At 40.3% G+C, this 25,424-nt stretch overlaps 2 protein-coding genes across 6 annotated transcripts in view; one reads left to right on the top strand and one right to left on the bottom strand.

Moving 5' to 3' along the window:
- Window positions 1–18,285, top strand: part of kank1a (KN motif and ankyrin repeat domains 1a) — a 76,750-nt gene extending 58,465 nt beyond the window's left edge. For 4 of the 5 annotated variants that reach the window (XM_041787183.1, XM_041787184.1, XM_041787185.1 and 1 more), the window contains 10 exons: window positions 1,533–4,181; window positions 8,324–8,506; window positions 11,949–12,057; window positions 12,390–12,623; window positions 12,893–12,980; window positions 13,363–13,582; window positions 15,416–15,558; window positions 16,351–16,551; window positions 16,704–16,802; window positions 17,318–18,285. In XM_041787183.1, coding sequence (XP_041643117.1) covers window positions 1,533–4,181; window positions 8,324–8,506; window positions 11,949–12,057; window positions 12,390–12,623; window positions 12,893–12,980; window positions 13,363–13,582; window positions 15,416–15,558; window positions 16,351–16,551; window positions 16,704–16,802; window positions 17,318–17,380 — 3,989 coding nt within the window. In that variant the 3' untranslated portion in view covers window positions 17,381–18,285. The remainder of the gene's footprint in view (window positions 1–1,532; window positions 4,182–8,323; window positions 8,507–11,948; window positions 12,058–12,389; window positions 12,624–12,892; window positions 12,981–13,362; window positions 13,583–15,415; window positions 15,559–16,350; window positions 16,552–16,703; window positions 16,803–17,317) is intronic. The other variant, XM_041787187.1, reaches the window with a different exon arrangement.
- Window positions 18,286–18,706: 421 nt separating this feature from the next.
- On the bottom strand, window positions 18,707–24,963 carry cfap157 (cilia and flagella associated protein 157). Its single transcript, XM_041788600.1, has 8 exons — window positions 24,800–24,963; window positions 23,481–23,752; window positions 23,047–23,200; window positions 22,182–22,449; window positions 21,940–22,061; window positions 21,675–21,825; window positions 21,092–21,252; window positions 18,707–18,865 (listed from the first exon to the last, which is right to left on the bottom strand). The coding sequence occupies exons 1-8, from the start codon at window positions 24,961–24,963 to the stop codon at window positions 18,769–18,771; spliced, it is 1,389 nt and encodes a 462-aa protein (XP_041644534.1). The 3' UTR covers window positions 18,707–18,768.
- Window positions 24,964–25,424: the final 461 nt, after the last annotated feature.

Raw genomic sequence — 25,424 nt, 5'->3', positions numbered from 1 at the left:
CGGTGTTATTATTGTTCAACTGTCACATAAAGATCATAAAAAGTGGTTTCAAAAAGTACAGCTGTTTAAGGCAAAGTGGGCCGGAGTATAAAGCAGATTATAAATGTTTGACATGTTCAGTGGCTGAGCTATTTATCTCAACAACAGGCTGTTATAGTCATGAGTTCACCTCCCCTCCCCTGAATAACAGAATTCTTATTTGGGTAGGGAAGTGTTGGTCTCAGAGCCTCACACGATTGGAGGAGGCAGCTGTCCAATAGTGTGCCTGAGCAGTGCTGTGCTTACTTTACACCAATAGAGGAACTTTTTTTTCCCCCTATGGAGAGAGGATTGAGAAAGAGTGCAGAGAGTGAGGAGAAACAGCAGATCTGCAACTTGAAACAGTAATCTCAGTACAGTGTATCTGATCCTGTGAAAGGCAGAAAGAAGGAGTGAAGAAGAAAAATCCAGAGAGTGCTGTTGGTCTGAGGTGAGTGAAGCTTGAACAACAAGGCTGTGAGGCTTTAGCAGCAGGCTTAGTCTTGTAATTCCCTCCTGTGAATGGAAAGGATTGACGGGAGAAGTGGCAGGAGCTGGGTGGACTGTGGAGGAAGAGCGGGGCTGTTTATTTCCAGCCTGTGTTTGCTTTAGTCGGCCAGAGTTCCAGGCATACCAAGAACAAGACGCTGCTTTTAGCCAACACAGAGAGAGCGTAGTGGAGGCTCCTAATGGCCTGGAAAGCAGACTGGCTCTGTACACCCAGATCTGTCTGACAAGAGGCATTTTCTGCTTCATTGTGGAATTTGGACTTTGGTCTAAGCAGCTTTCACTGATCTGTAAGAGTCTGTTAAACTTAAAAAAAAAATCATGGCAGCACGTTTTTATTTATCTACCTTATTTCTCTCAGCTTGTGGTTCATTTATGCCTATAAAACCTCTAAAGTTGAGAAAAGGATGGATTTTGGACTAGGAAATATTGACACTGTCTGTTTTGTGTGTCTTGCTGACCCTTTTGGCTCATCTCTTACCCAAGCTTTGTCAACAACAGCCTGTAGGCTTTTGCACTTTTGGTTTCCACAAACCTCACAAGGCTGAATTATAGAAGTATAAATAGTATTTGTTTTTTTTAGGAGTTCACTCTGCCTGTTGCTGTTTTGTGTTTGCTTCGCATTCTTTGGCCTCACATAGTTTTGGGCTGACTAAAACCCACCCCCTTGCCAAAATGATTAGCACTCACGCTTTCCAGCAGGGATGTGAGAAACTTGAGAAGTGTTTGTACTTGTACTGTCAAATGAGGGCGACTGTCAGCAGCCAAGGAAACACTTAACGCTTTAACTGACACTCAAGCTGGTTAAGAGGCTTATAAGGAGTAATTTTTGGCACTGAATGCATCCTTTTTAATGCAAGTGTTGGTTTATTTTTTAGTAGCTTATGTTTCATACACAGATTTCAGACAGCAAAATGTATTTGGTTTAGCCTTTTAGTTCTTATAAAACAAATTGGATCATAACTCCTTTGACTAAAAACCTGCTTTTTTGTTTTTTTTTATTGCAGAAAAAGGGCAAAGATGTTCAAGCACAGGAGACGAGAAGGACTCTGTGGCGCCCTACTATGTTGAAACTCCCTACGGTTATCAGCTGGACCTGGACTTTCTCAAATATGTCGATGACATTGAGAGGGGCAACACCATCAAAAAGCTGAGTATTCAGAGGAAACCCAAACTGGCCAAACCCTTGTCTCTGCCGCGGGGCAGCACTGGCGGGGGAAGTGCTCTGGCTGAATGGACCTCCACAGACTCCTTGTCCTCCTCCAACAGCGACGGCAAGCAGTCCCCGGTCTTCTTCAGCTCCAGGCCCCAGGTCTCTGCACCTTTGACTCCCACCCTCCCCAGGGCAACCAGTGAAGTCCCACTGCAGCAGACCTATCTGAACATCACGGAGCAGAAACAGCTACTGCCACCTCCTTCGCCAAGGTTTGTCCCCCGTCACAACCCACAAGTGGAGAGGACCCTCATGGAGACGCGTTTTCGGCTTGAACAGGAGCGTCTGCTCATGCAGCCGCACGGCGAGCCGCCCATGCCTCGTCGCCGTCTTGCCAGCTTTGGTGGCATGGGCTCCAGCAGCTCACTGTCCTCTTACTCAGGCTCCATGGGCCCTAGCCAGATATCTCCAAGCACCCATCCTCCTCCCCCCATCAATGGTCACCTCCCTAATGGAGAGTATAACCCTTACTACCCGCCATCCATGGGCAGCTCCATCCGTCACAGCCCCATGAGCTCCGGCATGGCAACACCCGTCACAAATGTCAGCCCATTACACCTTCAACAAATCCGGGAGCAGATGGTTGTGGCCCTGAAGAGGCTGAAAGAGTTAGAGGAGCAGGTGAAAACCATTCCTATCTTACAGGTTAAGATTGCTGTTCTCCAGGAAGAGAAAAGACAATTGGCTGCTCAGTCCAAAAATCAAGGTCCTGGTGGCTTCCGCAAGCGCTCCTACAGTGTAGGCAGTGCAGACCAAATGGAGAACCAAGCCCCCATCCAAAAAGAGACAGAGCTTCACATCATGGAGCCTGAGGCCCAGGAACAGAGTGCTCAGCGGCTGGAGGAGTTCAGACGTCTGGCTGCTGAGGTCCAAGCTCTGGAGAAGACTTCCATGGATAATAATGTTAATGAAAATCAGCCTCATAAAATCACACAAAACCAGGCCCACCAAAAGTCCATTGGCATAGTAACTGATGAGAACATGAACAACCTCCCTGCTAGTCAGAGGAAGTTAACAAATGAACACTGTTCCCGGGATGCAGGAGTAATAACAGACCAACGGGAAGTGCGTAGCGCTGCGGTTGGTGTGACTGAGGCCATGCTGGGAATGACCACTGAGGCGGAGAAGGAGATTGAGTTCCAGCAGCAGACCATCGAAGCCCTGAAGGAGAAGATCTACCGGCTGGAGGTGCAGCTGAAAGAAAGCACTCACCAAATCGAGATGGGAAAGCTGAAGCTTGAGCTTCAAGCTGCTGGAGGGTCAAATAAGAAAAAGGCGGACAAAGGTCTGATGGCTCGGCCTGAAATGTACAATGCCTGTGTGGAGGCTAAAGTCCAGACACGCAGCCAGGGTGTGGGAGACCATCTGGACCTCAGCACAGCTAAAACACCACAAACCCACACTATTGGAGTTTCCTGTCAGCCCTGTGTGCAGAGTGTGTCCTCTGGCCCAGATATCCCGATGGACCGATGGGTGGTGCACGAGCGTAAGGAGGTAAATGACCAGTGTGTAGGGAGACAGGTGGAGATGTGCCACCAGCAGGTAGGCGTGGAGCTGAATGTTTGTGAGGTTGGAATTAACACAGAGGAATCAGTCGATAACTTAGCTCTCTGTAAAGCCATGACAGAGCAGAGCAAAGAGTCAAGAACAGTCGGCTGTGGAGATTGTTCTGTGGATGTAGTAGTCAGTCCCAAAAAGACGCTGGTGACACGAGGAACTAACCCAGATGTTGTCAGTAAAGTGGACTTTGGTGCCATGGCTGCTCCTGAGTCAGCCAGTCAGCAGACAAACACTGAAATTGAGGTTATGAATAGATCTACCAACACAAAGACGGTTGTGCTGACTGACTCTTCCACTGATATGATGTTGGCTACTTGTGACAAGCAAACCAACACAGTTGTGACTGAAACCAGGACAGTCGCTGCAGGAGAAGGACTTGTCAAAGATGTTCATGCAACAGCAAAGACTCGTTCGATTGCTGTTGGAACAGATGCAGAGTCATTCCTTAGCAAATCAAGCTCTACGAAAACCAAAGAATGCGGGGTGGGGCCATTTAGCATCCACGAAAACTTCTTGGTTGGAAAAAAAACCAGGAACATTGCATGTGGCCCCTCCCAGCCCACTGACTCTGTCATAAGCTGCAGCAAAAAGACTGTGGAGACCGAAACCAAGACTGGGGCTGCCCCATTGCAAGCTCAGGCCCAGGGGGGAGCCGGACTGGACCATTACATCGAGAGGGTGCAGAAGCTACTGCAGGAGCAGCAAATGTTACTTGCAGAGAACTACAGCGAGCTTGCAGATGCTTTTGGTCAGCCCCAGTCCCAGTTTGGATCCATTAACAGTCAGCTTGTCAGCACACTCTCGTCCATTAACACTGTGATGAAGTACGGCAGCGTGGAGGACATCCTGAAGCTGCAGTCAGACGCTGAGAACTCAAACAAAGGTGAGAGGTGAAGCACAGCAGCCACTGTGGATGCTGATGCCTCCCTAAGTGTTGCAAAGCATGAGTGGTTGTTATTGTGGTATCTGGTCAAGTCATGTCAGGCAATCAAAGCATAGTTTCAAGAGAAGAGAGCAGAAAATGCACACAGACACACACAAAAGCACAACGCTTACTTCAGCAAGATACTGGCATATTTTTGTTGCCAGAGGGTGTATGAAAGAGAGAATGACAGGTTGATTTATTATTTTCTGTTCCATGGTTTGTTATATAATTAACCGATCAATAAAACTGTATTTAATCTCTTAGAATATTGTATTTCAACATTGAATATGGATAATGAGCTAAGAGATAATGAAGTTGAAGTACTTAGGAATCAGATGTGTCATAGTTGTATAAGGAATCATTTTTGGTGAACTGGTTGTTATCAGGGAATGGAACCAAAACAAGGTGGAGAGGATCCTCCACAATAACAACCCACTCTCTGTACATTATCTTACTTATCCTGGACTCTGTAGCCATCAAGAAATGAGCTAAACTGGCTATCATTTCTTACTTTAAGCTAGATGTTTCTACTGATGGGGTATGAAACAAAGAGAACAAACCGCATCAATCAGTGCAGCATCTGATTGATTGCCTTGTCATGACATCGTCTATTGATATTTTCTTTGCCTGTCAGCTGTTTTAACAGCTGTGTATTTACTTCATGTGCCGTTGTTTGGTGTAAGCTACAAGTTTGGGCGACCTTTAAAATGATCGCTGTTTGTCATATTGTGCATAGGGCACCTTAATATTTGATATTTTCTCATGTGACTGCACATACTCACACTTCCAGAGCAGAACCATGAGAACAATTTCCAGTTTGGGGTGTTTTTCCCCTTTTAAATAGTCAGACAGCATGTTTAATCACCACGAAGGAGCAGGAATGCCTTTTTGATGTACTTTCCATTAGGGATGCACGATAGTTTTTTTGTGCTGGTATTTACAGATTCATCTTAGCTGATATTTTATACCAGTATTCAAACATGTTTTTCATACCTAAAACTTCAGTCCTCTGAACACACTTGAATGTTTAAAAAATGAATAAAGAAAAAAAAAGTCAGTCCTTAAAACACACTTTAAAGTTTAAAGAATGAGGAAAAATTAAGAAAAAGACCTCAACTGACAAAGATCTGTTGGTTCAGCCTAAAACATCATTAACTTATTAGTATATATGGCCAGAATTTACAGCAGCTGTATGCTGATCTTCACAGCCAAAATATTTGGTGTAAATATCGGCAGAAATGTTGATATCTGCATTTACCGGTATTTGCCTTTTTAGGTAATATCTGCCAATACAGACATTAGGCTGATAATATTGTGCATCCCGGAAAACTCACTATTTATTGCTTTATCTTATTTCTTCATTGGAATGTAGTTCACACAGTATAGCAATTCAAAGCTGGTTGAATATTGGCTTTGTTTCCCTTTAAGCTAAAAGCCAAGCAGTGGGTGAAATCAACCAAGTGCTTAAAAATAGCACACAGACACATAAAGTAGTCTCAATGTAGTTGTTAAAATGAATGAAACCTACACAATGGGGCACAAACTAAGATCCAAACATCTAGATGCTTTATGTATTAAGGATGCACAGTTGATGATACAGTATTTGGCTAATGCAGCGCTTAACAGACTGAAAACCATGTGCTTCTGAATTGTCAGGAGGAGGGGTGAATAGTAGCTCTTTAGAATTGCTCATTTAATGTGCTAACTTGTAAGTAACCAAACATGAATACCTGGCCCCCAAAAGTGGAATCAGTACATTCCAAACATTTAAACCTACACTTCATATTAAATGAGGACAGGCATGTAGAAGGGGTATAAATGTTGGCAATTTTTCCTGCACTTTGTATCCTTCACAGTTTGCTTTTTTCTTGATTACACTATTATGTTTTTTTGCTGTAAGGATTAGGGAAATTGTTGTTTTCCTTGACTTCTGTGGGAAGAATTTATTGTAACTATACAGTAGCTGGGATATACGAATCCTTGTTTGTGAAATGGCTTCAGAAGCTTTTCATTAAAGCTGCAGTTATCCTCTGGATTGTTAAACAGATTCATTACTATTCTGCAGGGCTATTGAAGGCAAAAAAGCAGTATAATGTAATAGTGTCAAAGTGAGATGTAGTTTCAGACACCATGCTGCACAGTTCAGCTGTACTGTTAAGGACCTGGTCAGCGTTCACACACCGTTTAAAGAGAATCCTGATCGGATTGGACAGGCCAAAGTTATCTCTGACCCTGAAATATGCAGCGGGGGCTTTGGCCGTGAACCAACAATGAGCTCATTTCTTTTTGGGAACCAGTAACGTCGCACCAATCGGCTGCTTGTTGTTTTAACAGGCAGTCCTGCCTTCACTCACACCTCACTGCTGATGCTGATTCATGGCTCCTTCTGAGTTACATAACATGTATTCATGCTGGCTGGCACATGAACGCAGGCTGATTGTCTGAGTTGTGTGCAAACTTGTTCTTGGTCAGCTGCTGACCTCTCCCGGGATGAAGGATTACAAACCAGAAGTTGTTCCTATACACGTAGCTGTCAGTATTATGACAGTTTTGAACACTAAAGGCTTTGTCAGGTCAATAATAATAGTTTTGTTTCTGGTTTGTTGAAGTTGTAAATGACAGAAGAAAACAGTGAGCCAGTTTGGTAGATGGGGTTGCACGTTATTGTGACTTTCTTTAGGCTATATTATGATTGTTATACACACCATAGCATGCCACATCATCATTAATTTGTGGTGTTTCAGCAGGTTTTAAAGCTCTGTGTTGTAAAATCCTCGCAGATTTTAATTTTGACTGAAGGTCCACAAAATATATCAAAAAATGTTAAAGCTAGGAGTTGACTGTGATGAATCAGTACAAATCACATTAACCATCATGGTTTACCTCATCTAATTTTTCCCTCCTTTTTAAATTCTTTCCTGCCAGAAACTGTCAAAATGTGTGCTGGTATAAATTAATCTTACATACATTCATGTCTTGGAATGACTTGCATTAATTTGCACAGAAGCCCAGAATGGTCATGTAAACACAAATCAATTAATCGTTCTAACTTTACAAAAATACAGTTTTTACCTTCAAGATAACTGGTGCAATATTCATAAAAATGGGACTTTTGTTCCCCTGTTTCTCCTTAAACACAATATTTATGACTTTCAGGAAATATTAAATCTATTAGTGCTCATGGTGCGAACTGATGTTCATCACTAATGTGTGTTTTTTAATCTGAAGTCTTCATCCCTAATCATTTACTGCAGCAGATTAGTGCTGTAATGTTTTTTTTCCTGACCTCTGTGAGAACATCATGAGTCACCTTTGCTTTCTCATTGTCTCAGATTTATTACCCAAAGATGTCAAAGCTCATAAAAATCAAACAAACCACATACTTAAGGTAAAGGAAAAGAAAACAATGTATGCATGACTGTTCTTGGCTTTTGTAGGGTTCAAAGGCCGATTGTTGGTTTTCAAAGGAGTTAGAAGATTTTCTGTCTACTTAAACTATGAGCTTTTTTTTTCACTGAAATGTGTCTGAAATCACCAGCTTAGCTCATTGGATTGTTACATTTTCAGCGAAACCCTTGGGATTTATCCTAAATCTGCAAAACGGAGAGGTTCAGCATTATAATGATCAAATAAGTAAAGTCGGTGTCCCCATGTGTTAACTTATGACTGTTCAACATATGATTAAAGCTTAATTGTCTCAGGTTTTTGTGGGTAACAACATACTAACTTTCTACCAAACTTGTTTCTGTCATTTCATTTTGAGTCTTTTCTTTTCACCCTAATGTCAAAGGTTAATTAATTCTTCATTTTAATGAATATAAGATTTAAGTTTTTGCTGCTTTATCAAACATAAAAATACAGCATATTGAGATTAGCAATCAATCAGGTTAAGCAAAACAATGCATGCTTCTATCCTTTTAAAAATTAAGTATTCCCTTCATTCCTGCAGTTGTAAAATGCATGTCCAACTCTTCAAAACTTTTATTGTTACAAGGTTCTGTTTATGGTTAAAGAAAACATGAGTAACATCTCCACACAGTTGCCTTTATTAAGCCTTCAAAGCCTATCTGCCTTACCTTTGCCTTCATCTCCCCCCTCAGAGGGCTCTCAGCAGGCCTGTGTCCAGTCACTGTCCGTTCAGATGGATCAGGCACAGATGGAGAAGATCTCATTGGGCCTGACGTCTGCAGAAAAGCCTGCCAACACACCTGCACAGCAGCAGCAGATCAGTGCAGCAGAGCAGAAGAGCCGAATGGACCTGCAGATGTCTACAGCACTACATGGTATGACTGACAGGCCTTCAAAAGCTCAGATTTTGTTAACTGATCATATTTTTTGTTTGTAGAAAATGTAACTTCTAAAGCAACAAAGCTGCCAGACAGATGTGTTTGATTTAGAAGTACATATTGTATTCCCCTCTCAAACTATAAAGTGGTTATATAAAGTAACATAAAATGTACAGTTTTTCATATCACCTGAAGGCTGTTCATGGTTTCACACGTCCTCCTTGTGTGAACCAGGCAACAGGTGAAAAAAAAACATCTTAAGCCCTGCCTGGATTCCTCTCAACATGCTCTGTACACTGCCACCTGTCAAAACACTGAATCTGTGCTTAATGACTCTGTTGCTGATGCTCGCATACATGCCAGTGTATACATCCACAGCTCCACACACGTTGATACATGAACACAAACACTGAAACTCCCTGCTAACAGTCGCCTAAAGCAGTGAAAAAGCCCCCCTCCTCCTCCATCAGGACAAGTCTTGGCAGATGTGCAGAGTGTTCTAGCGCTCGGCTGGTATTTTGGGTTGCTAGGCCTCTATTTAACATGACTGAGATACTTCAGGGTTTTGGGGAAACTTCAAGAAAGCCTCTCTGACGAATTGCTTGGGAAAGAACTCAAGACGGACACTTAATGGCTACTTTCCTCTCTGCCAGAGCTCTTGATCGTGTCTGAGGGCTTTTAGTGGATCATTTAGGCATTATCAGACTGTTGGTAATGAACCCACTGGGCTTGTTTATTAAGCTACAAGATCCTTTAATGCTAGAGAAGATTGTAAAAGGAATTCTTCATGAGAAACTAAAGCTGGAGTAAATAATCAATACAAAGGATTATTGCATGCATGTTACCATGCATTCAGTTTTGTATTAATACGCAGGCAACCAAGCAGCCTTTTGTTTATTTTTGAGCCACTCACATTTCACATGTGCTTTTATGTCATTGATAAAGTCACTTCATTGTTAGATTTTCATAACTAATACACTTTTGTTTTCCTACAATGAGAAAAGCATTTGTCTCAGTTTATTTAAGTAGTCTGCTGTTAGCTGATGTCACTGCCTTCTTTGCAAATTTACGGCCAGTGTAATGTTGTGTTTTTGTTCATCATAAGGTAAAATTCCAAATTTATCAGCCATGGTGGCGTACAGGTTTTTAAAAATGTCATATTCTGCCTCTACTCTGGCACAGAGCCAGGCAGCAGCACTCTGGTCAAAGTTCACCATAAGGTCAGGGGCAGGCTAATTGCTGGAGTGTGTGACTGTTTTTTTCACTTGAACAAAGTGCAGCAGGAACAAATATCTTATTGCTGAAGATGTGTTTTAATCCAGATTTCCTTTGTCTTTAGTCCTGGATGACTTAAAGAAGGGGACTGTGGCTTTGTCTCTCTCAAAGCAGCAACAGTTCAATCACTCCTCTCGGTTAGCTTTGTGATGCTAAAGTTCAGTAAAGTATCTGATGATAGTCTGTCACAATACAAGTCTCTAATGCTTATCATCATTAAAGACTTTTTTTGAGGAGCAACATCAGGCAATGGTGTTTTCAGCAGCAACTTAACAACACAGACATATAAACGAGAGAGCAACATAATTTAACACAACTCAGAAAATGAAACTTTAGGAACACCTGAAGTGTTGAAAGCAGGATGAGAGAAACTGAGACTTTGTAGCTCTTAACTCTCTGCCATGACATTAATTTGATTGTTTTTCTGGTGTTTTAAAATAGAGAGTTTTAACATAGACAGATGACTCCTCCATTCAAGTGGTAGTGTTTGTTTAAGTTTGAGAGGGTTGTATTTTTCTCGTGTTGAATCCTTGAGCAGATAATACTGCCACTTCCTGAGATTGAAGCATATTTTTTATAAACTTAGAGATGGTTTTCATGACTGAAATTTGGCCTGGTGGTTCGTAACATAGTGGCCTGTCATACAACAAACCTAAATTACTATTTTTAAAATCACTTTCCAGGTACTTTTAAAAGTGTAGAGAGATATTTGGAAATGTTTTTTTGGCAGAAGGATTTTTCTGCTATTTTCCTGACTTACTTTAGCATGAGTTTGATTCAACCAACTGGCTCCAATAATAGTGAACAGCAATTACTGTTCATCTAATGTAGTTTACTTACTGAGGCTGCATATACCCTCTACATCAGTGGTTCCCAACCTTTTCCAACTCAGGGCCCACTTTTAAGTCTCAAAAATTTTTGCGGCCCACCTCATAAATACGGAGGCCATATAATGCATTCTCAGAGCACTTTTTTTTTCTTCTTTTTTTTTACTGAAGATTGAACATAAAGGACTGAACTGAATACAGGAGAAACATGTTGGAAGCTCCACAGCTGCTAACACAGTATCTGTAACATGTTGCAACACCTTCAGTATTACAGTTTTCAAGGAGCTGTCCACGCAGTAACCTCTAGATAACAACAAAAGTTCCTATCTCTCATTTGCTTGTCACATGTCTAATACTTAAAGGAAAAACAAAACAAAATAATGAAAAGAATATTTGAACATTTTTAACACTATTCTGTAGATATATTTTTTAATATAATTACCCCCCCCCCCCCACCACACACACACACACACACACCCACACACACACCCACACACACACAAATCATACTATTTTGGAAATTATTTGGCGGGCCACTTGTAATACCTTCGCGGCCCACCAGGGGGCCACGGCCCACAGGTTAGGAATCACTGCTCTACATCATCTGTCTTGTTGCTTTGATTGGCCCATAATGAATGAGATGGACAGAATGTTTGTCTGATCACCCTCTAAGAATTTTTTTAAAGCTCCTACCCTTCAAGAACACTTTTTCTATGGCTGGTTGCCCAGATGGATGTAGAATATATCCTATGCAGTGGGTTTATAAAACAGTCTATCAGTATGTCATGTTAGTAGATTGTAGTGAAAGCTCAAATGGACAGAGTGACAAAAGTTTTCTTTGTATTTATAATTTTCAAGTTTTTTTAAAGATATATTTTGGGGCTTTTATGCCTTTATTTCTAGAGAGGAAGACAGTGGATGGAGTTGGAAATAGGGCACGATCTAACCACTAGGCATCTGTGCCCCAATAATTTTCAGTTTCAAAAATCTTGTTGGCAAATTTTCCCAAAGTTTTAGCATCACTCAACGTATCTCTAAATTCTCTTTATGACAATTACCCCTTAAAATGTATTGTAAAAACTGCGGTGCATCTAACAGAGAATGAAACAATGATTATTAAACATAAAGAGTAAACTTTGGCAACAGCTTATCTTTGATTAGTCTCATCTTAAAAAGAATTATCAACATGATCAACATATTTAAAACTGAAAAGAAGTTCATTAAACTTTGTCAGTGTTTTATTCATACCCGTTGTTTTCAGATAAACTTTCCTTTCATGCTGAAGTTTATTTTCCTGTCCAAACTTTTCCCACCATGTCTCTTCTTCTCTCCTTCAGGGCAGCCGTGCAGCCAGAGCACGCTGAAATCCATCATGAAGAAGAAAGATGGCCGAGCTGAATCCAACGGCACTAAGAAGAACCTGCAGTTTGTTGGGGTGAATGGAGGGTAAGACAAAAAATAAACTCATCTACCCTGTTATTTGCAGCAACACCATAAACATTTAGGTGCCATATCTCTCCCTGTCCATGTTCAGACACCTGTTTGAAGTTTTTACTGTCTGAATGTTTTAGTTTGTAAATTTAGTAAGTTAAAGGTGCTGTTGTTTTGCATTTACAAGAGTTTTGTATTTCTTTCCCTTTAAAAAAGGACCTCTTAAAACAAGTAAATATTGTTTCTTTTTTTTTTTTTTTTTTTTACTAACAGCAGAGTCTGGAGTGTCTGTGTGCTCTGTCTCCCCCCTCTGGCTGTCCCTTATCATTTCCTTTTTTTCTTTTTAGCTATGAGACTACATCGAGTGACGACTCCAGCTCGGAGGACAGCAGCTCCTCTGGGTCAGACGAGGAAGAAGAGGATGAGGAGAAGGAGGAGCACCAAGGAAAGAGGGAATACAAGAACGTGGAGGGAGGGAGCAGCAGGGAGGAGTTCCAGCCTGAGGGAGACGAGGATGTGGATAAGAAGGATGAAGAGGAAAGTTCAGGGAAGCAGGAGAAGAGAGAGAGGTGCGCTACTGAGTCAGTACCTGCATACACTGTTTTCACTCTTCACAGCTAACCAACACAAAAAATGGAAACAACAGATACAGATGCCATGATTTTTTTTCTTTCTTAAACTACATCAAGGCATGAGCCTTTTTGCACTATTCAATAATGATGGTGGTACTTCTTTGAGGTTAAATTTTATGCATCCACATTTTATGATATGGAGTAACTATGGATTAGTTTACAGTCTAAATAAAAGAAGAAAGAGACTGATGTTTAGTTTCTTTCTCATACTTTCAAAGGTATGAACTGAGTGAGAAGATGTTAGCAGCATGCAGTGTTCTCAAGAATCACCTCAGTGACCCGAAAGCTGTGAGCAGTAAAGATGTGGTAAGGTTTTTCTTGCTAATTTTTAATTTTTAAAGTAGGATTCACTTCTTTTTGCTGCAGACTTGTGTATTTGAAATGTAACTCTCTCTATTTAATTTAGGTTTTCTTAGAAATGTAAAATGATTCTCCTGGTCAATCTACTTGATACTTCATAAATCTGATTAATATGACCCAAATAGAATTTTGCAGCAGTGTTCAGTCCTGTGGATCATTGGTGTTTAATAATAAACTACAATCTTGTCATTCAACACAAAGTGGCATTAAATATTAAATATTTAGTTTTTGTTAAAGCACAGATTTGCATTTAAAATTCAGATTTTAACTGTGCACTATAAATACAGAACATTACACAGACTGTATAATAACTCTCCTCTCCTGTCAGAGAGCATGTCTGAACACGGTGCAGCACGAGTGGTTCCGTGTGTCCAGTCAGAAGGCGGCGTCTGCAGCCATGGTAGAAGACTACCTGGGAGGATTTGGGGCTGTCTCCCCAGCCGTACTGCGCCATATTGTGAATATGGCAGATGGAAATGGTAACACAGCGCTGCACTACAGCGTGTCGCACTCCAACTTCCAGGTTGTGAAGAAGCTGCTTGATGCAGGTGAGTTCTTAAATAATGACAGCAATACATCTGTTTTTAAACATTGTTCATCTTTAAAAATGTTTAGTCAATTATCTCTTTCCCTTGTCTTGAAAAATATAAAGATTCCTAGTGTTCTCAAGATGTTCAAAATCCAGCCGTGAACATAAAAACTAACTCTCACAACATCTTTGTTTTGCTTAAACTGCAGCAAGAGCTTCATTTTCTAAATTTTTCCTCTTTGTTATCTTCCTCTTTAAGATAAAACAATGTTGCAGAAAGCCAATAGAAGGTCAGATACTTAAAGTAATATTGCCACTCAGTTTCTCTGAAGTAATGCTGACAAAATCAGTGCCAGTTACTCTTGGCAGTGAAGAAGTAAATGTAACACCTGTAAGTTTTTGTTGCTGTTTAGATTTACTTGGAAGTCACAGACAAAAGTCTCTTCTTTTAACAGTAGATTGTAGACACAAAGACCATAAAGCTTTTTATTTTTTTACATAAACTTTGTTTATGAACATTTTTATCATTTGAATACATAAACAGAGAAAAAAGACAAAAACAGAAGGATAATCAAAGAAAATCCAATTCAATTTACCAAAAAACAACAGAAAAAAACAAAGGTCTTTTTACAAAAATTAAAAAAGCAAAAAGGAATGTGTCTATGTCAGTCCAAGAACCGTCAAACTGCAGGAAAATAGCTTCCTCTGAGAGCCTTATAACTGATATAAATACATTATGTTCTGTAGTATCAATATGACAATTTGACCATAATGGTCCTGTTTTTTTTGTGTGGTTGTCAAACACAAAGCATTTTAATAGATTAACAAATGGGATGTTTTTGGTATTGGTAATCAGAAGGACCAAAAGTTGATCATTATTTGAGAAAAATAGGGTTGGAAGAAGGAAAAAAAAATTTAGTTTGTTGATTGAAAATTAAGAAAGATAAATATCAGTCTCTCAAGTTAGATGAATTGCTGCATTTCCTCTTATTGTGTTCGATCATTTAGTTCATGTATTATGTATTTGTCATAATTCAGAAGTTGTGAGTGAGAGTTGGTAAATAGAAAAGGAACGTTGTTTAGGTGTCAGTTGGAAAGTAGGTTATGATTACTTTCACTGTTGTCATTGATTTCAACAATCGAGTCAGATAAATCAATGGAGAAAAAAATAATAGAACAGAACAGTTTATAAGTAAAAGAATCCTTACAGCAGACCTTTACCTAATTCCCTATTTTATAATGTAGCACTTACACCTCATTTTATGTACCTTTTAATGTAATATTTACCTTTCTAAAATGAAACCCCCTGCAAAATATTTGACACATTTAGAGTGACGATATTTGGAGTGGACTTTACAGTGTGGTATCAGTGTTTCTCCTTCAGTAAAGTATCAGAGTCATTGAGCCATGCAGCGACCTCTCTAAAAGCTCAATAGACGGTGATGAGGTCCTGGTCACTCGCTGCTATAAAAGCCTTTTGTCCCATCAGCCTTTTGTGTCCTTGTGCCCTGTGACAGCACCTCCACCCCCCTGTCCTCTTTGTGTCCTTTGTCCTCACTCCGTCCTGGTTCCTTAGACCTCTCCGCCCCTCTGTGGCAGCACAGCCACCCTCATACCCGCCTCCCTCAAACAGGCTCTGGTGTCTTCTCCCTTTAGATGGCTAACAGAAAGTGTAAAGGGGCTGAGGTGATTGACTGAAGCCCGTCACACACTACTTGTACATCTCTGTGTGCTTGACTGACGGTGGAGCAGTGACAAGTCAATCACAGACCAAAGTCACAGTTTATATGTGTTTGATTCTCTTCGAGACCACCCATAGAGAGCGTTAAACATGCATCTGTTTGTGTTTCAGATGTGTGCAATGTGAACCAGCAGAATAAGGCAGGATACACGCCCATCATGCTGGCAGCGTTGGCTGCCGTGGAGACGCCAAAGGACATGCACATTGTGGAGGAGCTCTTTAGTAAAGGAGACGTAAACGCTCGAGCCAGCCAGGTCAGTGAGCTTCCAGGGGTCAGAGGCCAGAAGGCAGAATCAGGGCACTGGCTCTCAAACACATGCTTTCAGAGTCCAGTGAACACTCAGGGGGGTCAAATCAAGCAAACACTCTTTGTTTCTAAGATTTAAAGTGAAATCGATTCCCCAATTGAGTTAAGTACACTCATGTAAAGGGTTATTAAAAATGGTCTATATTTGTACGCTTTTTTGGGTTTAGAAATACATTAAGTTTTTTTGTGGGAAGAAGTTGTACTATGGTGACACCAAGTGGTAAAGGAAGGTTACTACAGTGGCTTCTTTTTTACACAGACTTGGAGGCAAGTTTTTTCTGTTGAATGGCGGACTTTTTAAGGAAACAGGAGGGTGCTATTTTCAGGAGGTGAAGACCCCCTAGTTTCCATTCAACAAACCATTTCTGTTGTGTCTCTGTTTGTGTGTTAATGGAAATTAAAGTCCCAGGAACTACTTTTCAAAGCACTGAAATAGCTGCTGTTAAAATGCTGTACAATAAAGACTAAGATTGAACTAAAAACTGCATGTGCGTAAGCCTTAAAGCCCAAACCTCAACTTTTTGTACTTTTGGACAATCCTGCCCAAACTATTCAGAGCACTAAGTAAAAGACAAAATGATATTCATGAACAAACATATAAGAAATTAAGCAGTCTGTTCTTATGCAGTCAAAGATCTTCAGATTTTTCTGATTGGTCTTTAGATTGGTGTGATTGTTTTTGCTTTATTTTACTCCATGTAAATCATGTCCCACCACCGTGTTGTGGTCATGGTTTCAGGCTGGCCAGACGGGGCTGATGCTGGCGGTCAGTCATGGCAGGATGGACATGGTTCGGGCTCTGCTGGGTCATGGTGCCGATGTCAACATCCAGGATGATGAGGGCTCCACTGCACTGATGTGTGCCAGCGAACACGGCCATGTGGAGATTGTTAAACTGCTACTGGCTCAGCCGGGCTGTGATGCCACGCTGAGTGACAGTGTGAGTAAAACACAGAGGGACACACATTCACCTGAATGCAATTCAAACACTGCATTTTATCATCATGTTCTTTTTAACACTAAAACATCGCTTGGGTTTTCTTGATCTTTTTTACTCATTCTGTTTTGTCTCTCTTGGTGTTTTTCCTTCAGGATGAGAGTAACGCCCTGTCCATTGCTCTGGAAGCAGGACATAAGGACATCGCTGTACTGCTTTATGCACACGTCAACTTCTCCAAAGCCCAGTCACCGGTATTTCCTGATAACTCTGTCTGTTTTAAACAAACCTCTACGTTTTATTTCTGTTTATACTTAGGATAGGGTACCTTTTATCAGGAACGATTCAGAAAGAAGATAGGGCTCACTTGTTCTCCACGAAAGGAGACTAATAGTAGGTCCTTTTTCTTTCCATTAAAATGTTGATATGAATGAGCGCACACATTTTGAGCACAGATTTGTCGTCTTCAAAAGTAACTGTTGGGCCCATTTTACAGAAGACTATTCTCTTCTGGATTTTCTGCCTTTAATCTGTTTTTTCAGGTAGACTTATCAAGCGAATGCTTACCGCTATCTTCTTTCTCTGTTGGTGCAAAAATAAGACATTTAAAGGGGACTTCAATGTTGCATCAAGAACTAGAAATTGTGTCTTTTACTTTAAAATGATATACAGTAATTATTCAAAACAGATTTTGGGTAAAAATTGTAAAGACCTTTCACCGTGTTTAGGGTGTACAAGTTTTGTTAAAGAGAGTCTTTCTGTTTTCTAGGGGACCCCTCGACTCGGCAGGAAGACATCACCGAGCCCCACACGGAGGAGTATGTTCGATTAGAGGCCCTGCCTCCCCCAACAAACCCTGTGCTGCTATTGGTTTATGTTGTACGAAGCCTTACCCCGAGCTGGAAGAGGGACTGAATCCAAAACAACCAACCAATGAGATTTCTGGAAACAATTTTAAATTGACAAATACGCACCGAAGCCCAAAGTGCCCTTTAACGTGAATGTAACCAGCCGGTGCCTTGAGTCCCATCAGAAATTTTTCTACACACTGACAAGGACTCAAGTTCAACTACATACCGCCTTTTTTCACTTTTTTTTTTTTTTTTTCATTTTTGTTTTTATTTTCTTGTTTCCATTACAAATTGACAACTTTTTTTTAATTCCTGAAGCTCAATGTTGATCATTCATGAGCACCAAAACATCATTATTTTGATTTATTTTTTATTCTAAGCTTATCAGAGTAGACAGATGGAGATAATCCACCCACATGTTAGAGGAAGTATTTCCTGTAATTATATCGCTCACCTCAGTATCACATGTGCACATCTCCTCAGCACATGTTTAGCTCATGTGGATGAATACATCAAAGAGTAGATGTGGTGACCTAGACTGGAGAAATTGTACTTTTATATAAATCCTTTGTATCTATTTAAAAAGAAGAATCACAGTATTTTGAATATTTCCTCTTACTACATAACAACCCATGAAGTTATATATTTATCAAAGTATTGTTTTTAATGCAGATTTATGTATTTCATTGTACATACGCTGGTCAGTAGAGTTTAGTTTTTCTCTTTTTTGTCTTTGTGTCCCGTTTCTGTCTCTCATGTGTAAGATAAACCGTCTGTCCTACTCTAGTGTTCATCAAGGTGCTGACTTTCATCCTCCAATGAGAATTGAAGTGCCTGAGACTTTGCCATATAACAATAAACATCAATAAAAGAATATGCAACAGCATCTTTATTGATTTCTGTGCTTATCTAAATTATTCCATCTATTGTGGGTTTCTAGATTTTTTTTACACACTTGTTTAGCAGATGAAAAGAGGCAGTTAATATAATTGTTTGTACATCTTGTTTATTAGTTGGATTATTTTGCAGATTTAAAATACTGGGCAGACATCTTCATTTCAAGATTTTGAGAGTTTTCACAGAGTTTAACAGAGTCCATATTCTGGTTCTTTGGTATCTCCCCTAGTTTTTTCCAATGCAACAGTAACAGAATTTCCTAGATTAGAGCCCTAAATGTACATAAAAACATTTGATATTATATGTTTGAAGTTATACAGAAATACTGAAATCAGTTTTAAAGAAAAGCAAGTTCATCAAATAAAGACAGCACTGTGTAAATATAAATGTTGGCACTTTCTCTGAAAAAGACAAGGTGAATGCAGGTAGTCTAACTTTAAGAAAAAACATGATAAAAGTAGTTCAGGTGGTGTTATTTGATTTTTGTGAATGTATTTTTGGAGGTCAGAAGCCTGTCAGCTGGATGAAGTGGGTCAAAGGAGCCAGCTTTTTTCTGTCCTGGGAGCTTCCTGGTGGGATAAAAAAAGCAAAGTGCAATTGTCAAATAAGGTATATTAGAGTATATTAAAACACAAAAAGGGATTACTTTAATAAAATGGACTTCCTGGAAAAACTGAAAATTTTCTGGAATCAAGATTTTTTTTTTTTACTGTAGTCTTTAACATTTTATATAGGCTAGATTTTTGTTAAAGAGGTTTCAAATTTCATTTAAAAAGGACACTACAAGGAGCTTAATTTGGTTTAGTACTTTCTAAAAAGAATCAAACTCTGAAAAAGGACTAAAACATAGATAAACTAGAATGGCCGTCTGAGGCGGCAGACCCATGCCTAAGCAGTGCCACCGTGAGGAACTCACGGTCCCATTGTTAACTATGGTGTTCAAAAGTCGGAAGTCTGAGAAAAACCGTATGGGTGTGCGGATCATCACTAAAATGTAATCGATTCTTCCCTGTCACTATCCCAATATTCCCTGACAGTTTGGTGAAGATCTGACTTTCCGTTCTCGAGTTATCTTGTACACATACAAAAAGAAACAAACAAAGATACGGAACCCTTTACATAACCCCCTGCCGATTTCATCGGCGTGTGTAACAATAAAAACAAGTAAAGCTCAAACATTACTTGACTTAAAAGTAAAAAATGCATATGTAAGTTCCATGTAAGGACAGGACAACTTAATGGAATAAAACTCTGTCAATGATACGAGAGATCCCACACATACACTATTCGGTCAAAAAAGTCTGGCCACACTTGTTTATTATAGAATCAAGGTGTTTCAATCAGACCTGTCGCCACAGGTGTATAAAATTAAGCACCTAGCCATGCAGTCTCTTTTGCAAACATTTGTGATACAAAATGGGTTGTTTCTGAAGAGTTCAGTAACTTCAAGAGTGGTACTGTGATGGATGCCACCTTTGCAATGAGATGATTGCAAAATTTCATCCCTGATAGATGTTTCGCAATCAACTGTAAGTGATAGTATTAGAACGTGGAAGTGTTTAGGAACAACAACAACTTAGTCACTGAAGCGGAAGACAACATAAAATCAGAGAGCGGGGTCAACAACGGCTAAGGCTTATGGTGGGTAAAAGTCGCCAACACAGCTAATTCCTAAACTGAAGAGTTCCGAACTTCCACTGGTATTAGTGTAAGCTCAAAAACTGTGTAGCGAGAGCTTCATGGAATGGATTGCCATGGCAGAGCAGCTACATGCAAGCCTCATGTCACCAAGTCCAATGCCAAGCAAGTTGTGTAAAGCACATCAACACTGGACTGTGGAGCAGTGGAAACTATGGAATGACGATTCACGCGCCTCTGTTTGGCAGTCAGACTGGAGAGTCTGGGTTTGGCAGATGCCGGTAGAACCTGCCTGACTGCGTTGTGCCTACTATGAAGTTTGGTGGAGGAGGGATAATGGTATGAAGCTGTTTCTTAGGGTTTGGGCTAGGCCCCTTATATCCAGTAAAAGGCAGTCTTTAGCATAACAAGACATTTTGGACAATGCTATGCTTCCAACTGTGTGGTAACAGTTTGAGGAAGGCCCTTTTTTCTTCCAATATGTCTGTGCCCTTGTGCTCAAAGCAAGGACTATGAAGACACGGCTTGATGATTTCAGTGTGGAAGAATTTGACAGGCCTGCACAGAACCCTGACCTCAACCACACTGAGCACATTTGGGATGAACTGGAACAAAGATAGAGCAACAGTCCTTCTTGTCCAACATCAGTGCCTAACCTCATAAATGCTCTACAGAATGAATGGGCACAAATTCCAACAAAAACACTACAAAATTATGTGGAAAGCCTTCCAAGAAGAGTGGAAGCTGTTATAGCTGCAAAAGGGGGGCAACTCCATATTAAAGTACATGTATTTGAAAACAACGTCATTACAGTCCCTTTTGGCATTTGGCAGCCGGATACTTTTGTCTATATAGTGTATTATAGACTCTACTAAACAAGTACTTGAGGCCTAAACAAACCTGGGCAAAACAACGTCAGCGCTGGTGGGCATCATGTGTTTATGCTTCAGTGAGGGTCGGGGTGCAATGCCAAGATTAACCAACCTATACTGAGCCAACTCAAACTGAGCTCTCAAAGCTGGATTCAGGGTCCCTGCTCTGCAGAACAAAAAAAAATCTGGTCCACAATTTGATGCACAATGCATAAAGAAGAATCAGTTACACTCAATTCAAATAAACTGCTACAGACTCTTTCTAGGTAGAGTGATTTTAAATACCTGGTCCCTGTATGGTCAGATGTCTGCTGCCCATTCAGCTGGTTGCTCTTAGCAGTGAGCTTGTTGAGTTTCGGACTTTCCAAAACCAGTAGCAACTTCTGCATCAGCTGCTTCCACTGGACCTCAGAGTCCACCTCAGGGTCCTGCTCAGTGGAGGAATCCTGCAGGGGGCAGAGCACACGGTGAGGTTGTTGAATGTTGGAAAACATTTCCTGAGTCTGAAATGAAGTTAAAGCAGTAGTTTAATATTAATAGATATCTTTAACACTTCTACATCTTCCATTTATGAGAGCAACAGACAACCAGCTTAGTTTAGAAATGATCTAGCTGAATTAAAAGTGTTATTTAATAGCTGCCTGTATAAGCTTAATTTAAGGGTCAGCCAGGCCCATTAACTTCTTGAACAACTTTGGCATTGTTTGAATGCAGAAATTCTACTAGTTTTTCTCCCCTTAGTTAACCAGCCCTACTTTTGGAGACACATAACATTGATAAGGAATGTTACTTGAAATTATCCGATTTGATATGTTTATGTCCTGATGTTCAAGAAATGAGGTGTTATGGTTCAGGACTTTCGTTTTACCGTCAGGGCTTCTTTGAGCATGACAGCTGCCTCCTCTATGGTGCCCTTCATCCTGCTCCTCTTCCTTCTCTCCTCCTGCAGCTCATCTTTCAGTTGGCTCATCTCGTCTCTGTTTTTACTGCACTGCTCTGTCAGTGTGGCCTGTTCCTGTCTAATACAGTCGTAGCTGTAAAGCACACTGAGAAATTGCTGTCCATCTGTAAAATAAATGTGTTTGACTGAATGTAAGTTAGTGGTGCGAAGAACAGAAACAGAGAGCTTATACCTGAGTGTCTTCATCTCAGCCTGGACTCCTGTGTGTTCAGTCTGAATCTGCTCCAGTTCATGGCTGCGCTCTTTCAGCTCTGCCTGCAACTGCTGACATTTTTCTGTGAGCTGCTCCACCACCTGATTGACACAGATTTTTGGTTGTAGTGGTGGAGGGATCATAATAAATCTAATATTACACAGTGGCTACAGAAACAAATACGTCTTTATGCATGATTATCCAGAACGTCTCTCTCTTACTCTCTTGAGGATACAGTTCTGGCGGCACGTCTCCTTGACCATTTGATCCAGGTTTTCAACATCCGCTCTCAGACGGTTCTTACGTTCCTGCAGAGCAGAGTTCTCCACCATCAGGACCTGCATGTGCACAGACAGCTGAGAGATCTGAGCCTTAAACTCTGTGTTCTCCTTAAGGACCAACCTGGTCGTCTCTGGGACCTTTTGCTCTACTTGGTGTTGCACATCTGCAGCCATGGCTGCAACATGCTTCTCCATCTCCTCCTCTAGCCTTGATTCAGGAAACGAGAGTAGGAGACAGTGGATAATTGATTAAAACGTACATATCAATCATAATTCAGTCAAGTTAAGTTTATTGTTTCACAGAACTCAATTCTGTTTTTTCATACTTCCCTTCAAAAGACTACTTGGAATTTTACACTATGAGTCAGACAGTGATCTAGTATTATCAGATTTTGGCATGCCATTGATCTGGAATATCTGTAATATACATATGCCTTGAGATACAACTACATAAATGTTATTAAACCCTTTTCGAGCATAAAATGCATTTTTCAAGTGGTGTCTGTGGCAGGGCATCAATGCTGAGCAGTTGGTCCTGCCAATTCATTACAATGTGGAATAGCTTTTAACACAGTTATGTGTAAAAATGAGAAACCTTCTAGTTCCCTATAGATAATGAGATTGGCTGAGCATGACCCAGGTCTGCAACATCAGCCATCTTTCCTGTAATCGTTGAATATTACCCTCTAAGAGCAGCATAGTATCAACTGGTCAGGAGCAAATCACTACATCTTTCTGCCAAATTTTTACCTAATTTTTAAAATATATAGTAATGTAATGCTGTTGATAATGTGGCTGATTAAACCTTTTCTTCTCCATTAGTGCTTTCATCTCCAGGCTGTGAATGTCATCTTTATGATCCTCCTCCTGGCTGGTCAGCTGCTTCTCCAGAGACTCCATGTTGGACTTCAGCTGCTCCCTCTGCTTCTCAAACTCATCTAGACTATCCAGCCTTGAAACTGCGAGAGGAAAGAGGAGAAATTCTTGTTTCTGCAGTGAGGGGGTTGATAATATGAGCTTACGTACAGTACAGGTCTAGGAAAGTGTAACACAATACACTGCTGTCATATTTCAAGACCAGACAGTCCTTGTTGCAAGTCTGTGACAGTTTTTGTAATTAATTTTAAACTCAAGTGACCATAAGTTCCCATCCATCTATCTATTAAACTTGCCTATAGATCAGGGGTTAGAAGGTTTCAATTTGCCGCTCACTGTAAGAAATGCTAAAGTCACTCTCACCAAGTGTCTTGTTTTCTGCAGTGAGCTCTCTGATCTTGTCTTGGAGCTCTTTCCTCAGCTGACTGTTTTGCTGCTGGAGGTTGTCTCTGTCCCGATCTGCAGCATGTTGCTGACTCTCCATGCGCTCTGTTAGCTCATCCACCTCCTCCTCCTTTTCCAGCAGGGAGTGTTTCAGATACTCAACTATGTCTTTCTTCTCCTTCTTCAACAAGATGCACTGAGAGCTGAAGTCGTTCTTCTCTCTCTCTAGTTGATCACATTTCACCTGATATCTGGATGAGAAAGAGAGTTGTGCAGGCTTTGGAGTCAGGGAAAAAATCTATAATGATTTCAAGAAAACACACTCACACCTCCCAAACCAGAGTGATGTGTATCTCCTTCTGTACATGTATAGCTCATTGGATTCTGTTTGTCCTATTGCAGCTTTTCACATGACTTTGGTGGCTAAAATGCTCCTTAATTGTAACATTTTTAGCATGCAGCAGTTTTTGCATTAGTAGGATACTTTGGTCTATGTCCATCTGCCCTTTATCATCAGAAGCGTAGGTGCAACCAAATTAAGTTTGGCTGGAGTCGTTCTGAAGTGCACTACCACTAAAGGTAAGTGCACCTGGTGATAAATGCCCTTATTTGAAATGGGCATGTAAGATACATTTATATTTCAAATTAATACCTTAACCAGTGAAAAGTCCATTAATTATCATTGTTTACATCATCATGTTTCATTGGTCACTTTGGATTATATGAGTCAATATTACTGAAATATTAATGTAAGTAGGCTGGAATTATTGGTGTTATTGTATGTCTATACTTTTTCTGAAAAGTTCTTTATGTACAGCTGCTATGTATCTTAAACCCAATTTTGATACTTATCTATAAAGTATTTTTATCTTTTAAAAAGTAAAACAAATCATAAGGCTTGCTTTTATTGTTTGTCAAAAAACTATATTTACTGTGGTGAGCTGTAATGCATTTACTGCTGAGTGTTTCATTTTTAAATAAAAAAGGACTACATGCTATAAAATGGGTAAAACTCTGGTTGCATTACGAGAAAGTCAAAACTGTGCTCCCCCATGAAAAAAAGCACTCATGTACCTGTTTTCATGATGTATCTGTATCAGGGGTGGAAAGTAACTGATTACATTAAGCCAGATTTCTGTAATTGAGTAGTTTTTTGAGTACATTTTGGAATCAGTGCTTTAACTTCTCATCAAGTACATTTTAACCAAAATAACTGTACTTTATCCAGCCCTGCTCGCAACACAGTAGCACAAAAAGAAAGAATGATTCCACATCACATCCCAACACAGTAGACTCACCCCTCCAACTGCTCGTTCAAATATTGTATTTGGATCAAATATAAGTCCTTTTCTCTATCGTCAGGAACCGTTTTATCTCTGGGGGGCTCGAGAGCCCCCTTTCTCGGTGCTTGCCTCTTCTCATCTTGTTTGTCGACGCTCTTCTTATCTTTCTTCTTCGGCATTTCGTCAGAGAAAGTTGCCAAAAGTTTACCCTTACTGCTGGCGAAGGACCTAAACTAACCTGTTGCTAGGCAATGTTGCATTCAGGGGGCCTGGGGTCGACAGTTGTCTTCCTGTTTCATTCTTCTATGAAATGCAACACGGCGAAAAAAGTTTCACTGTGAAATATTAACTTGTTGGTTATTTGTTAGAAATAGATACCTTTAAGAGCACATGTCACGGCTGTATTACTTTATCGACATGTTTAGCGATGTTTTTAAAAGACACTGAGAAATATGATTTCTGTGAAGTCATCACGGGATTGGCCAGGCAAGATGGAAACGTCCTGAGCCCGTGGACGGTTTACTTGATTCTATTTTAACATTTCCAACATTTAAAAAGTTGTTGAAATGCAAGATTGAAATATCGTAAATAGATAATAGGCCTAAATAGTTCAAAAGTGCATTATAGGAGCCGTTGCGCT

This window comes from Cheilinus undulatus, linkage group 5 (assembly GCF_018320785.1).
Source record: "Cheilinus undulatus linkage group 5, ASM1832078v1, whole genome shotgun sequence".
Taxonomy (NCBI): domain Eukaryota; kingdom Metazoa; phylum Chordata; class Actinopteri; order Labriformes; family Labridae; genus Cheilinus; species Cheilinus undulatus.
This window is presented reverse-complemented; position numbering and strand designations above follow the sequence as displayed.

What these genes read in the sequence shown, in the direction of transcription:
- cfap157 (XM_041788600.1), bottom strand. Translation starts at nt 24,963, where the DNA reads ATGCCGAAGAAGAAAGATAAGAAGAGCGTCGACAAACAAGATGAGAAG. An exon ending in GCTGAGATGAAGACACTCAG is followed by an intron (nt 21,826 to 21,939) that starts GTATAAGCTCTC and finishes CGACTGTATTAG; the next exon opens with ACAGGAACAGGCCACACTGA. An exon ending in TGCTCAAAGAAGCCCTGACG is followed by an intron (nt 21,253 to 21,674) that starts GTAAAACGAAAG and finishes TGCCCCCTGCAG; the next exon opens with GATTCCTCCACTGAGCAGGA.